A 15216-nucleotide genomic window follows, 5' to 3' on the forward strand; every position below is an offset into this window, starting at 1 on the left:
TTCAAGTTTTATCGCGTTTAAGGTTATTTTAATATGTGTTTTTACGCTCTCGCTATTGGTCGGTTTACGAGCATTTCTCCCCTCGACAGCAACATGAACTTCCCGAGCGGCTGGCATCTTTATTTCCCGCAAAGTCCGATACGAAACACGCGGGCCCCACCCCGTCCCGCCATCCCGCGAAAAACTTCATCCCTTTCTCGCAACTATTCTGCCAAGCGCCCGCCGGCCCGCCTCTCGCGGTGGCTGATTTTCAATTCTCCTCTTCGCGGACAAACTGCTTGCACCACTGGCTTCACTGGTGCACTCAAGTACTCCCGGCGTCTCCCCTTCTCTCTCCCTCTCTCTCTCTCTCCCCCTATCCGTCTCTCTTTCTTTCTTACGGCAACTCTTCCCGTCATTCCACCCCGGTATTTTTCCCCTCCATTAACCGTAACTCTTTAGGCGATCCTGCCGGCGTCGGTGTAGTTATTCGGACTGGAATTTCTTTAGATTGTTAGAAAACAGGAGGAACGAGGAGCTCGCTCGAGGGGGTAGCTGCGTTCCAGGGACGTATAATGAGATCAAAACCCACATCGCCTTTTGAGATTAAAAACATCGCCTCTCTCTCTCTCTCCCTCTCTTCTTTCTCTCTTTCGCTTTTCCGTCCTTCGCGCAACTGCGGGTGCACCCCTTTCTCCCTTGCAGCATGACAAACTTCGCTAAAATTCGACGTTCGCCATTGCGATCTGCAAATTTCCTATTTTATTAGACTGCGAACGCGGATTGTAGAATAAGTCTGCGAATAAGACGGGGCGAAACAATTTTTGTAGTTCCCTATAGGAGAGAGGATTCGGTAACGAGATTCGTGCAGAGAGACTGCGGGCTTTCTGTTACTCGCGCGAATCTGAATAGAACACCATTTGATCGACAGGAAGTAATATATATTGTATCTTCCGGGGACAGGCCGAGGGGACGACAACAAATCTTCGAATATATTCCCAAATTGGATCGGAACCTCTCGAATTCCTCTCGTTCTTACGAGCAGGCTGACGTAATAAAACCGGCCATAACTCCGGGGATGAGGATGACTCTCCTCCTTCTCACGTTCTCCCCTTTTATCTCGACTTCCTGCGCGTCCGTCAGGAAATCGACGCTCCGGGAGAGGATTTCTTAAGACGTCGTAAAATCCATATCTTCGGAAAAATAAGACGCGATAAAGCAACTAAAAAAGGGCACGCCAGCCGGAACCTCTCGCGAATATCTCGCTATGAATCGAAATTAGATCTTTCGAATCCCGAAAAATATACCGTGATAGATAACGACTATTGAGAAGTCGAGCGTCTTAAAAATGGATCGTCCGCGTAGTCGAACGGGATTAAAGAATGCGAGCCACGTTTTCGCCAATGAAACATTAATCCGATGCATAAGGTATAAGGTGGAATTAACTCTAAGTTATTTACGGCGGACTTAAAATGCGTATCAGCCCGGACTATATTTCTAATCCGGTGTATCGTAAATACGGCGTCCATAATCATAAAATGCCGGAACGGACAGGAACGGGAGAGCCATTCGCTGAATTGCAACGCGATCGGCGCGGAATCGACGCGCGTTTGCAACGTATCGGACGGACGGGGAACGTTTTGCGCGGAACTCGCGAGGAGAATATAACACCGTGACGACAGTGCCGAATTGGTCGAGTTTAAATTTGACAAGGCGCACGACGTTATGACGAGATATCTCGCGTAATTCCGCGCGACGCAAATCGATAAAAAAAAGCACATCACGATAAGGGATAAGATTTCGATGGAATATTTCTCTGTAAAACTCGAAACGAGACTCCCCCTGCTCCGATCTGAGACACGACGGATAATGGAATACGTATGTCTATCGGGTATATACGTAAGGGGACAATGCGCATAAATCTATTCTTCAGTTGATAGATATGCAACGCGCTCGTGGGAGCGAGCGCCAACTGAAAACGGATCGCTGACCCGTTCTATTGTTGAGACATTTCCTATTATAGTCACATACGCGGGAAAGGAGTTTGCAACACTTTTATGTCTCCGCGGGTCTGCGGGATAAAAATGCACATAATTTTTCTATAAAATTAAATATTGATACATGTCACAACTTTGCAAGAACTTAACATAATAATAACTATAAAAAATAAGTTATAATAACAGGCTATAAGTTCTTTCTGTATAAAATTGTACGTAATTAGCAGATTTTTGAAAAAAATATAATGAAATTGCGAAATTAACTGCTTATTAATAATAGCAGTTTTGAAAATAAAATGTTTTTAAATTATTAAGAATATTTTTTTACAAAAAATTACTTTTTATAACAGATTTATATAACTTTCTCTCTCTTATGATTTGAAATCTTACTCATTGCAGTTTCGATGCTGTAACTATCGTATACTGGCGGCTATCGATTGTGTTTATTTCACTTTCGTCTAGCTCAACCTATCAATCATGCATTATTGAATCATCGCGCAATTAATAATTACGGATGGTTAATGTAAGTTATTGCAGCGTATCGTCGCCATCCGGTGACTAATTGGCGCACTCGCAATTATTAATGATAATGTTACAATCAATCATTATCACTAATTCTCACGGAATGTATAACACGGAAATTATAGTTTTTACATCAAATTCGCGGCGCACAATAATTTAGCTCCTCGTCACAGTTATCCTTGTCATGATATTTGCATGTAATAAATACATTAACAAAGTAATTTTAGCTGAATTAAATCTAAATTAAATCTGATGGCATATATTATAATTATCTGTTTCGAAATTGAACTAAATATATATTATGTTTTCGCAGTTCTCTCTTATTTTCTGAATAATAATAAATTATAGAACCGTTCTTCTTTTAATTTAACGCATGCACGATTTTTTTACGGCGGTAAAGAAAGAACGGTAGTTTCTATCTTAGTTTGAACTCATATCTATTAAAAAGTAGGGAGGAAAGACGCGATTTATAGACCGATATTTTCATACGCTGGTAACGAGCAGGAAGTAGCCGAGGCAATGGAACTTGCGGGTTAAGTGGATGAGAAAAGTTTCCCTAATATTATACCGGGAGGCAAGGGAGAGATTGATCTGCAGGCGAGCTCGTCGAAGGGATTAGTCGTAGCCCGGCTAGTCCTGTGCGATTTTCATCAGGTGATGGTACTTTAACTATAGATTAAAGGATTCGTCTGGCAACCTGAAATGAGATCCTATACCTTGCCTGCGAGACCGAAAACCCAAATCAGCCAGGAGGTAACGCTGAAAAGGGGGACTACGCCATTGACAACGAATTTACGGGTATTTGAAAAAGATTCCGGCTTGATAGAGTCCCCGTGAATCTTCGACAAATCCACCTCGGCTGTATTTGCGCAAAACACTACACGGTACACCGCGTCGCGTCGAATTGCGTCGGTTAGCTTTTCAAGGAACGGATTTACGCGAGATTCCCAAAGAAATCTGTAAATCGTGTAACACGTCAATTTCAAATTTCTAAATTTATTCCGAAGGAAAATTTATATTTTCTCGAGTAAACTCGCATTTCAATCGCCGCGCAGTTCTCGCTCAACTGTTCAACTGATGACAGCGGCACTGGTTTGCCCAGAATTCTCAAATAACTTACAGTTCGGCGCGCTGATTATTATAAATCGGACGTTAACACACCAGGTTTAATTTGCAGGGAGTCGTGAAAGCGTCGGACGTTCCATCGATAACCGGAGCTGATGACTCTCGCGAGAGAATGCGAATGCCAGGAAGCGCCGTTCGACATTATCGAGGCCCGCGATATCCATCAGCCTAATGGTCTCGCGGCTAAGGTGAGCGTGTAAAGCTCATTAAAAGCTCGTTAGAAAGCCGCCATCCGCACGATCGAAGTGGCTGTTGGGAAATCGGTCAGAAAAGTGGCGGTCGGACGCGAGGGGAATAAAAAAACGATTATTGTGATAAACTCGCGATTTATCGAATCCGTCGCGAAACAAGCGTCTGTTTATACACTTCTTGTGCAACAGTCTGTTTATACTTCTTGTGCAACAGCAGCAGTCGGCGCTTCTTTCGACATGTACAAGAGCATTCGACAGTTTTTATACAAACCCAATTTCTTTTATTTATAGATTTTTTGCTTATTCTAACGCGTGCGCACAGAATTCCTTCTGGATACCATTAAAAAATAATAAACGGGCATTTAAGACTCATTAACGTTTTACAAGTAAATAAAATATAACCGTGTGATAATATATCGAAGTACTTACTTGAGTCATAGTGTCGCCGTTGACTTTCAATTTCGATTGGAAGTTGCTCTGCTCCAAAAGGATCATTGCGTTGTTAATGTACACATTCACGCTGTACTTGCCCGGTCTCCTGGTGATCCATAGGGGTGGGTTGCCTTCCAACTCGGAGGATATCGAATCCCTCAGCTCCTCGATCGTCAAAGGCCGGTTCGCTGAAATCGACGAAGACGATATCTCGTTAGTATTTTATACTCCACAGAAATACTTTAGATGTTTAAAACGTTTCTTTTTTTCGTTACTACTGCGCAGATGAATGCGCTTCGAAGAAGCTACTTGAGTTCAGACTACCGCAAAGATCGCGATTTAGTTCTTCGAGACTGCAAAGTTTTTAGCTCCTGAAGATTTTTATTCTCGGTAAAAAGGGACAAAGCGGGAAATGGTATAGAGTACTATAGAGGAAGGAAGAGAGAGGAAGAGAGAGAAGGACACGCGAAGAAAAACGCTGAAAACGTAAATGGCGAGTGGGATGGAAAAGCTGGAGATAGAGCAACTTCAAAAAGTCCACGGCGAAGCTACAATGCTCGTCGCTTTATTATCCCGTTACCGGGGAACGTCCTCGTAATCTTGAGGTTTTTTTCCTCTCATACGGATAGTAGCGAACGGGGGGACAGAGACACATCCCCGCTATTGTTATTTGATGTCACGTGAAAGTCACAGTTATAATAAAAGCTTAATCGAATTTTTAACTGAAGTAGAATGTTTTCTTTTAGATTCTTACATTTTTAATTCTCTCATTTTTCTTACTTTTCATATTTTTTTGCAATGCATTTTATAAATTTTTTAGTTTGTAAGAATCCAGAAAGCAATTTTCTTTCAGGATTTGTTTTGTGTAGATCTTAATCTTTCGTAGAGAAACTACGATAGAGAAAAAGCTAGAAAGACGAGAGATATTACATGTTTTTATTTTTAAATCTCAGAAAGGTTTCAAAAAACATAATCAGAAATATTAAACATCCGTAGATACAGTTTTATTTGCATCTTATTGATGTGCCAATTAAATAAATCATCCCGTTCTAAATTTTCGCGTTTTTTCCGAACAAAATCAAAATTGCGCTTCAGTGCACGAACGAACGGAAATTATTCTGCCCTATCTTGCTCTAATCTTAGCATGAGAATGTGCACGCCTCCCTCGAGTGCGACCTATCGAATATCGCGGCAACGGGCATTGTAGTTTCCAAGAACAGCCCTGCTCACGACACAGGGCGACCGTTCCTCGCAAGCTCGGAAAGTCCAATCTCCGCGAGGAAGAAAGCAGGCCGGGCGGGTAGTACCGCGCCAATGACGCTCATTACGAACGCTAGGAATTGAGTCCCCGTTTCGTAAACCACCGGCCGTTTTACCCGCGAAACTTTCCAGAACAAGAAAGCGGCTGACGTTGTAAAACCTCGTTCTCCCGACAGCGCCAACGACGATTCAGGTGTGGCGTCCTTTAACGACGAAAAATAATCCTCCCTCGTCCGCGAGTCACCCCCCTACGGAATTGCGCGACAAAGTGAGACGTTTCGTTCGCGACTTGGAAATGTCTTTCGCGCTAATGTCTGACGAACATTCCGCTTCCGAATCGAGGAACTGTCCGCGGCTATACTTGGACACTTTTAATTCCTTTGGAACCTCCCGCATCTTCTCGCGCCCTCTTTTATCTTCTCCAATTTTTAACGACCGCGCGTGAACAGTTTTGTCGTTCGCGCGCAGACGGAAAAGTACTCTCTTTTTAACGTGTGTAACTATACGTCGGCGGTAATTCGCACGCGAGGAACTCCGTCGATTCGCGCGTAGAGCGCAATAAAAATTCTGCGCAGTATGGTAATCGTAAAGTTTATGATCTCCCGCGATATACTATATCGCTAGAACCAGACGATTACGACAAGTCGGGAGAAGTCGCTCATCGCGTTGCCGTGAAGTAACATTTGATGGCTGCGATTCGAGGCGTAAAAGTCAAAGCCAGTTGGCTTTTATAGTATATGTTTCGCTCTTCACGATATACAGCAATTGACATGCAGTTACGCGATACACAAGCTGATCCGTCAATCAGATCGGAAACGGAATATTTTTCTCAGAGAAAGAGAGACTATATATATCCCGATAATAAACTATATACTTATATATTGAAAACGAATAAATTATGTATAACGATTCTCCTTTGGAAGAGTCACAGCAGCACCTTATTAAGATAAATTTATTTCGATATGCTACTTTTTCAAACGACTTCTGGCTTATCTTGTTCATACATGTCGAAGATATTCCCCGCCCTAGAACGGCGTATCGTGCCACGCCATATAACACGTTTTATATCTCCGTGACGCCTCGTCAATCACCGCCGAATGCATTGGTTGCATGCTTGATCATTCTTCCGTTAGGTGAGAAGCTTCGGAAGGGGATACACGAACCGCATATACATATACAAAGCGTTGTAGCTTCGATGTATTATGAAACACCACGCGTGAGAACGTAAACTCGTTCTGTCCCCTGCAGTTATTTCAAATGTCCAAATTTTTTAAAGAGAAAATTAAATTCAGAAAAGTCAGCAACTTAAGGAAAGACACTTTGAAAGATGATTGTTTTTATTTTATTATTACAGGCTTTTTATTCTCTGTTAACTTAGGGGTTTATCATAAACATTTTGTATTTATTGCTATCTCGAATAATTTAGTGTGCAACGAAAATCGCTAAACTCATCTGTTGGAATATGTGCGGAATCTCATACGAAAGCAGAATTTTTGCGAATCGCCGATAACCCACTGTAAGTCGGCATAGAAATGCGAGGCACGTACGGAAACTGGTTAGGAGCAGTGATCGTATTATCGCGGATCGAACGAATAGAGCTTTATTCGCGCCGACTGGATTTTTATAGCGCGTCTCTCCCGGCGCATTTTTCTTGTTGCGCCGGAGAGTGCTTTATGCGGCCGTGATCGAGTCGCGGGAGGACGCATGTATGCCTTTCAGAGGGCAATATCTCTGGCTTCGGGTTCGGGACTCGCGAGCATTTTGTCCCAGCAGCCGAGCCTTTCCGCTCTTTCAACGAGGGGGACGCGGTGAGGTAGGGAGGGGGGCTGCCCGAATGATTAAGCTGCCGATCGATTCGCATTTATTTTCTGCCCTCCCCCGCCCCGCGGACCCCGCCGTCGCGCCGCTCGCGATGGCGGGCGATGCGGGGCACAGGTGCTACGGCCGACCGCAAAACGAGAACAACTCGCGCAAAGCTGCTTGCGCATCGATTTATATCCCCCAACCCTCCCTGCCTTCATCCTGACATCTCTACTCGTCTCCTCTGTTCCCTTTCGACGTAGCCGAAATCCGACTTTCGAACATGCATACGTCGGTTGCATCTGATGAGGACGAACTACGCGTTGCTTTATCGAATGTTTATTCAGAACTGCGACAGAGAAATGATAATTTTGCCGTATTTTGGAGGAAAGCATTTTTATTCAGGCATATAAAAATAACAGTGATAGATCGTAGTGAATGGAACGCAAAATACAATTAAAATTGTAAGCTAAAAAATTCGCGTGGATGAACAAGTTAACGAACGACGTAATAAATGTGTGGAATTAAAAGAAATCGATAACGGTTTACAGGTTTAAATTATTCCTACACGATTATTGATTTATCCTTTTAATTTCTCGGATTTCTAAATTATTTCTCAATTCTCGAAATGAGTCTACTACGTTCATAAAAAATGTATGAATTACAACTCAAATAGGACGATACTATTTCTGGTCATTATAATTTTTGTTTGGGACAGAACATCTCTATTATGTAGGAGCTATGTATACCGCGATATAAATAAAATGTATTCGTAGAATAGATTGAGATTTTTCCGCAAACCGCGCGATAAAAATTAAACAGAGTCAGATAGTATCAACGATAGTATAGCCAGTTATTTTTTAAATCTGTTAATTATTAAGAGAAAACGAATTAACATTATTTGAAAAGATTTTTATAAAACCAGTTAATTTGTCATAAAAACTTAAAGATTATAAGATTCGTATTTTTAATCGTAATATTTTTATAAATAAATTATTTACTCAAAAATCTATGTCTTAACTATTATATTCATTTTAGAAATAAATCGAGGCACTTGCTGTGGACAAGACGAATTAATTCGTCTCTACAAATTTATAACTGCAGGAGGCGTTTTTGAACAATAAATTCTGAATAATTAAATTAATTAACGGATATAAATAAAAAATAAGCTTTAGCTCTCGCTGTTGCCCATATCACGCACATTCTTAAATTAATTTATATTTTTCTTTCATTTTTCCTCAAATGTTTATCTCACTATTTCTCACAAAAACGTATGCATATGACGTGTGTGTTTAAGTTCCGTATACTACGTAATTACAAAAGTATAGGGCTTATGCACAATGAGAGGAATAAGAACAATGAATTAAACATAGAGAGAATTCCGCGTCTTGAAAAAAAAATGTGACTATGAATTCTCTCTGTTTAATTCCTTGATCTTCTCATTGTGCATGAACCCATACACTGTTATATTTGTACATGCGAGCCTAAACGACTGTGCGAAGATCGGACGTCTGCCAGGCATAGCAGGCTCTAAGCAGATATCATCTCGGTACATGGCGCCAGCTAGCGGCACAAGATTATTTCCGTGCCAGCTGACAGCTGCCGTGTTCGGTAGCGTTCTAGCGTTCAGTTGCGTTCGGCCACGCAACCGGTTGCTCGCGCGTGTTCGCGCCGCGTGTTTCCGCGCTGCGAATAACTCCCGTTTCTCTTATCTGCGTAGTAGAGGCGTGCACTTAAGACGGATATATACCTGGCATCTCGTTGACGCCGGTCGCAGAAATGGAGAACGTTTCTCTGTCCAAGGTAAGCGATACGACACGTGCACAACCTGTTGCTATCGCCGGCTTAACCTCAAAGTGCAAAGTTAGCGCGCGGAAATGCCGAATAATGATTCATAGGCCGTCGCTTTTTGGCACGTCTTAAAAAGTTTCGCGAAGAATACTTGTCGCTCGAGTTGTCGCTTCTTTTTTGTATGTACAATGTTACTTTTGTCTTTGATTAATGTTATAAATTTTTTGTTTATGACTCTTCTGAGATGTTGGCATTTTAATTTTAAATATTTAATTTTTTGAAGATCGCATATCTACTGAAACTCAATAAAATTGATGGCAGTTGAGGGGAAGATTAATAGATATGAAATACATGAGAATAGTTTTCGATTTTCTTTAGTCATATAATTCGATGCATAATAATTTTTATAATTAGTATTAATGCAGTTTAGTCGCAGTGAGTTTTAAAATGGGCAATAATATCGCCAGTTTAATTGACGTGACAGAAAATCGGTGTGGCCAATTAAAATGTAATATTGATTGCGATTTTTTTTTAGGGAGTATTTTCTTATAAAGGAAGTTACAAAATTGGAAAGAAGAGAAAGAAAGTTAAATCCCCAGCGTATCTTAATGAACCCTGGTATATCGCGTATAACGAAACGTGGGGATATATCGAGCAGGCTGCGGAGGTACAACTACCGTGTGTTAGCTGGCCATAAATCTCAATCAAAAGGCAGAATCTCTAACAGAATACATTAATATTTCAGAATGTCAGGTCGAAAATGTTCCAACAAGTTATATCCAATTTGGAGTCTTTCGTGTCGAAAATAAAAGCGACCCCATTGAATGTATTGTCCAATGAAATAGCCACGGCTATTTTGCTGACAGGTGAAAATAAACGCTACATATTTCTGTAAAAGATTTATATTGTTTTCCGGAAATTTAGATAACCGAAATCGATTAAAAGTGTCTTGAAATAATTTTTGTCTATCAAGGGCATTTTTCCTCCAATGTTCTTGTCTATTGAGGAATTTTTCTTCAATAGTTTCCGGTAAATTAATATTTAAATGAATTAAAATTATAGGAGTGAATGTCCCCGATCATACGACACTTTTCGACACGATAGTGTCCAAGGTTGATAAAATAACGTCACACTTAGCAGTCGTTTGGAGCAGAAATTGTAACAACCTGAAAAGCATAATCGAAGACACTGTGTATCAATTTATTCATCGGACTACAATTTATAAATCAGAATCGGTTAGTTTTGCGGTAATAGCAGTGTACAGGAAGCAATATCTGTCGCAATATTTAAATAAATTATCGTTCGTTCGTAGGATGATGTTGTCGAAGTGCGTAAAAGTCAATGCACTATGCGCGTCTTGAAACAATTGTTTGCAGAACATCACGATCCGGAGGATCCTTTAGTTATAATCTTGCCGGATTTTGAAAGTTTCCCCACCAATGTATTACACGACTTTATCATGGTGTTGAGGTATTCTTAACGATATTTTAATGCATGAACAATATGTGAAAAAAATTACATTAACCTTAAAAAATATTGCATAAATAATTTTCAGTTCATATAGAGCTTCATTGAAGTTCGTACTTATTTTCGGTGTTGCGACTACGTTGCATGTCGTACATAAATCATTGACCTATGACGTCACGTCGAAATTAGTAGTGCAGGCAAGTTAAACAAAAACATTCCGTCCAGCGCAAATGTTTGTCTGACTTTAAATAATTCGCCGTTCCATTTTGTTTAGGTATTCTATACGCAAACCCAAGTAAAAACACTATCCGATGTATTGGAAAACACTGTTTTCTCTACAAAGATTCCATTTAAATTAATCGGTCGCGCGTTTCAATTGCTGACTGATATTTTTCTGTTTTACGATTTTTCGGTAGATAACTTCCTACAAAATTACAAGGTAACAGTCAACGAAACCTAATGAATGAGTTGACAATCGGCTGATAATTATAAGCTATACGGTAATTTTTAGATATGCATGATACAACATTTTTACGAGAACAATGTAACCTCTCTCTGTTGTCAACCGAAAGACATTAAGAAGAGACTATCTAAACTCACTGCTGAAAATATCGCGGACATTAAAAGCTTACCGTCTATCGCTAAATATTTGAAAGCGTCCAACGAAATAGTGAGTGGAGAGGAAGAGCTCAGCGATAAAGAATTCATGGTTCGCATAGTTTATTTACGAGAATCAAAAAAGATTGCAAAAATTATATAGCTATCAATAACGAGAGGATATCTTTTAACTATTATAAAATTCAATTTACGCTATTGAGAAATTTTAATATAACAGCCCATTAAGCTGTTTAATATTGGAAATAGAAAGATGGAAAATTTTTAATGGAAATAAAACTTTTATAAGATACTTCTGTGACTCTTAAATGTGTCTCTCTTCCTGAATGAAACTGTTACTGATGTATATAATTTTTTATAATCTTATACGTTTTTAAATTATCTTTTCAAGCTCCGCTTTTTGTAGGAACTGTTGGAACAGTTGTTAAATAAATTCCACAAATTTATGGATCAATTTTTGATTATTTTGAGATGTTTGCACTGCCTAATTGCTTCACTGCCAGGCTCGCCAATGGGTAAACAGGTAATATGGCGTTTTATTCGCCAAATATATACTGTATTTCGCAATAAGCAAGAAAGCAATAACGGCGAGCTAAAAATTGGAATCGTGGAACAATGCGACAATCGTTTCAGTTACGGGAGGTTTATACCAAGGCGGTTTACACGAATGATCTCACGGAGTCCACCGAATACAAAGAATGTCTGAAATTACTGGGATTTTTATCGAAGGAGGAACTCCTTTCGAAACTCGAATCTGTCGTAAAAATTGTCGAGGAATCCAAAGATCCGGAAATCAAGGAAATTAAGATCAACCTCGACAATCACATCAAGACAATTCGAGAAGCTAGTTTAAGTACCACGACTTCTTCCGAAGTCATCAGTGTGGAAGAGAAACTTAGTCGTATGCAACTAAAGGAGGTGTGTGCCAAATCGTGCTTTCTTAACTGTCTTTCTTATTAACCCTTTACGCATTCAGACAAATACAATATTTTCAACTTTACGTTATTTATACTATCTCATACTGCAAATTAAAACGATGCTTCAAATCAAATCCGACATGATAAGATCTGATAACGCATGAAATGATTTTTCGTTCTTTATATATGATTAACAAGATTTTATCGTTTTACGCGAAGTCACGAAAAGGTAAAATCTCTTTCTTTCTCTTTCTAAATATGTATACCGCCGCAATCGAGCAGTGCGATTGGATTTTCGCGGTTCAGAAATGAAGATTGAAAACGGTAGGACGCAATGATTAGTGGTGCAACTACCATTGTTATCCTCTTTTCAGAAATTGCTCAAAATGAGTCAGCAACAGTCGCGTTCCGTTTACAAGCAAGCGCAGCTTGACCTGATCGATTACCTGGACCGAAAAATATTCTCCGTTCATCTAATCGATCCGAGTCGCGTGACGGCCCACGAGATATTTTGCTACAGCGACGGGAACCAGGCGAAGCATCATATTCGCGGCTCTTTGCGGGCCGCCATACACACGGGATTGAGCGATCCGCAGATGTATTTGGATGTGAGTGAAAGATCGTTCGCGCGGCAAATTTGGAATTGCGAAAGTAAACTTTTAAATAATATAAACGGATAGGACGTTGTGCCACCTTATAGGTGTCAGATTAATATTAAATATTATAAAAACTTTTTGCGTCTTGAATTACGATTTACGATGTGTGTTACGAAATCAAATTATTCTTTCTTTAGTCTTTTTTTCTATCTTTAGCTTCTCATTGTCAGATCTCTCCATTTTTAAATATCATCGTAAATATCCTGCGCCGCCATCATCTCTCTCAAGATTTTAAACTTTTCTTTTATGTACGATTCATCGGCGATCAAGTTTATTCGACCTTTCGATAGACTTCCCGGCGCGGTTAATTGGAGACGTATATTTCAGTGCGACTGCTGCAAATTGGAGAATGACGACGACATTCCGCACACGCTCCCCGATCTGAGTATAATTTATAAGCTGCACTTGGAGTCCAGGAAGCTGATCAATATGTACGACTGGCTGCAGGTAACAATCCGGCCTGTGCTCATGTTTACAGGTTAATCCCTGTTACATTTACGGTCACGCACCCGGCCGACCGTCTCGTGATTTTAATCGCCGCCGCCGCCGCCGCCGCTGCCACCGCGAGTGATTCACGCGAGCACGTCATTGTAAGCAAGGCGCGCGCACAAGGGGTGCCGAGTGCTTTATCGCCGGCCGGTTGTTAGAAAGCCGGTAAAACGCTTCTCATGAAAATTGCACCGGCGAAAACGTGCCCTCCGCCAAGCGGTTCAACGACGCCGATCGGAGATCACAGGATATATTACTGGACGCTTAATATAGCAAGAATTTAAAATTTTTTAATAAAACCTCGGAGGAACTTTATAAAATTCTCTCTGATGAGATCCTAACGCTTGCGTTTTTTAGGTTCTTAAGCTTGATTTTTTTTTTTTTTTAAGATATTTATCGAGATATTTTCAAGTTTCTAAATTATGCTACATTTTCATTGTTAGATATATTAATTTTTAAACGTTACGAATTGCACCTGAAAACCCAAGGAGACGCACTTGATTGACTTTGCTTGCAGGCGTTCCTGACGATCGTCGATCCGCAGGCTCAATCTATGGAGCAACGCGACGTGGATCCGCAATTGCAGTATCCTTTACAAATAACGAAAGTTTTCGCGCGAACGCGCACCCTTCGCGTATCCAACGTGATCGGTTGGATCCAACTCGTTGAGATTTGTCTTACCTGGCGCCCGTGCCTTTGAAATTCATATCACGCCTCCTAACGCGCGGATCGTACTCCCGCGTAGACGTAACTTCCGCGAACTAGATACCCTCTCTAGTTTGAATAATTCGCACGTGTTATCTCGCATTTCATCATGTAGTAACTTATCCTTAACGGGGATTCAGAGCTCGGTTTACTCAAGCGGTCGCCGCCCTGCAGTTCCTCGGCTTTATCAAGACTTCTCGAAGGAAGACGGATCATGTAAAGCGCCTTACGTAACAATAGTATCGCCCGTTTGATTGTTTGCTTGGTTTGTCCGCACGGTTTGTTATATATGCGCCGTGTATGAATGTGTTATTCTATTTTTGTGCCATTATTCGTATTAATGAATAAATTAATATTGAAATAAATATATTTAAATGTTTTTCACCCCATTATTCAACTTTTCCAATACACTGGAATATATGCATTTATTTTTATGTTATTTTTAATTTTAATATTTAATTTATATTGCTGTCAATATTGCTGACAAAGAAAAAAGCAAATAACATTCGCCACAGTAGTTGTAATTTTAAAAAGTTTTATTTAATTGTGCTATGAATTTCAATTGAATAAAACATAACAAAACAAAAAATTGAATTACTTTTTCAATTTTAAAAATTCTCCGAAAAGATTAAATATTTATTCATTCCCAAAATCCGAGAATATTTATATTCTACTATTATAAAATGTAGAGGGGAAAAAGTGCAAAAATTGCTCTATATCATGCAATATCTAAAAATAATATTGATATACACAATATATACTTCTAAGTTTACGAATTAAAACTGTTAAAAACGCATATATCCAGATTACACGTACATCTTTTATTTGACAGAATATTTCTTATCGTTTTTACGATTCCCTTGTGATCGCCGAACGATCAAGGCTTCGTGCCCCGCATATTGATTCCGCCGTCTCTCTGAATCCACGGCGGAAGTTGTTATATGCCGAATCCACGGTGGAATAATTTAACGGCTTGCACGCATATTGATGATGCCACGTTCTGTATCTACATAAGTGCCCCGGCTCCCGCGTTCTTGAGATACTTAAATCCCAGGTAGATCGACATGCGGCACCCCTTCTCATTTCTCTCCTTCGGCATCCCGGGGCTTTTGAAAATCCGCAATATCGATTACTCCGTCTTTGTGGCGGGGGCGTCAAGCGTGCCGCGCGTTCCACGCGGGGGGAATTGTGAAAAAAAAATTCGGCCGAAAGCGCGCACACGGCAATCGTTTCCGCATTTTAACGTGGACGAATATCGATTAATTGGATT

At 40.3% G+C, this 15216-nt stretch overlaps 2 protein-coding genes across 8 annotated transcripts in view; one reads left to right on the forward strand and one right to left on the reverse strand.

The window, feature by feature from the left end:
* The window catches only part of LOC112457842 (fasciclin-1), a 222842-nt gene that overhangs the window by 52255 nt on the left and 155371 nt on the right, over positions 1-15216 (reverse strand). For all 7 annotated transcript variants that reach the window (XM_025021135.1, XM_025021133.1, XM_025021132.1 and 4 more), the window contains exon 3: positions 4244-4434. In XM_025021135.1, the coding sequence (XP_024876903.1) occupies positions 4244-4434 (191 nt within the window). The remainder of the gene's footprint in view (positions 1-4243; positions 4435-15216) is intronic.
* Positions 8940-14268, forward strand: LOC112457843 (origin recognition complex subunit 3). Its single transcript, XM_025021139.1, has 14 exons — positions 8940-9109; positions 9633-9764; positions 9843-9963; positions 10160-10332; positions 10410-10567; positions 10653-10761; positions 10839-11003; positions 11076-11273; positions 11586-11702; positions 11813-12097; positions 12471-12704; positions 13080-13199; positions 13759-13826; positions 14087-14268. Exons 1-14 carry the CDS (start codon positions 9086-9088, stop codon positions 14178-14180), a joined length of 1998 nt encoding a protein of 665 aa, XP_024876907.1. The 5' UTR covers positions 8940-9085; the 3' UTR covers positions 14181-14268.

Source organism: Temnothorax curvispinosus, unplaced genomic scaffold (assembly GCF_003070985.1).
Source record: "Temnothorax curvispinosus isolate PA1 unplaced genomic scaffold, ASM307098v1 QBEX01008353.1, whole genome shotgun sequence".
Taxonomy (NCBI): Eukaryota; Metazoa; Arthropoda; class Insecta; order Hymenoptera; family Formicidae; genus Temnothorax; species Temnothorax curvispinosus.

What these genes read in the sequence shown, in the direction of transcription:
- LOC112457843 (XM_025021139.1), top strand. Translation starts at nt 9,086, where the DNA reads ATGGAGAACGTTTCTCTGTCCAAG. An exon ending in ATATCGAGCAGGCTGCGGAG is followed by an intron (nt 9,765 to 9,842) that starts GTACAACTACCG and finishes TTAATATTTCAG; the next exon opens with AATGTCAGGTCGAAAATGTT. An exon ending in CGTCGAAATTAGTAGTGCAG is followed by an intron (nt 10,762 to 10,838) that starts GCAAGTTAAACA and finishes CATTTTGTTTAG; the next exon opens with GTATTCTATACGCAAACCCA.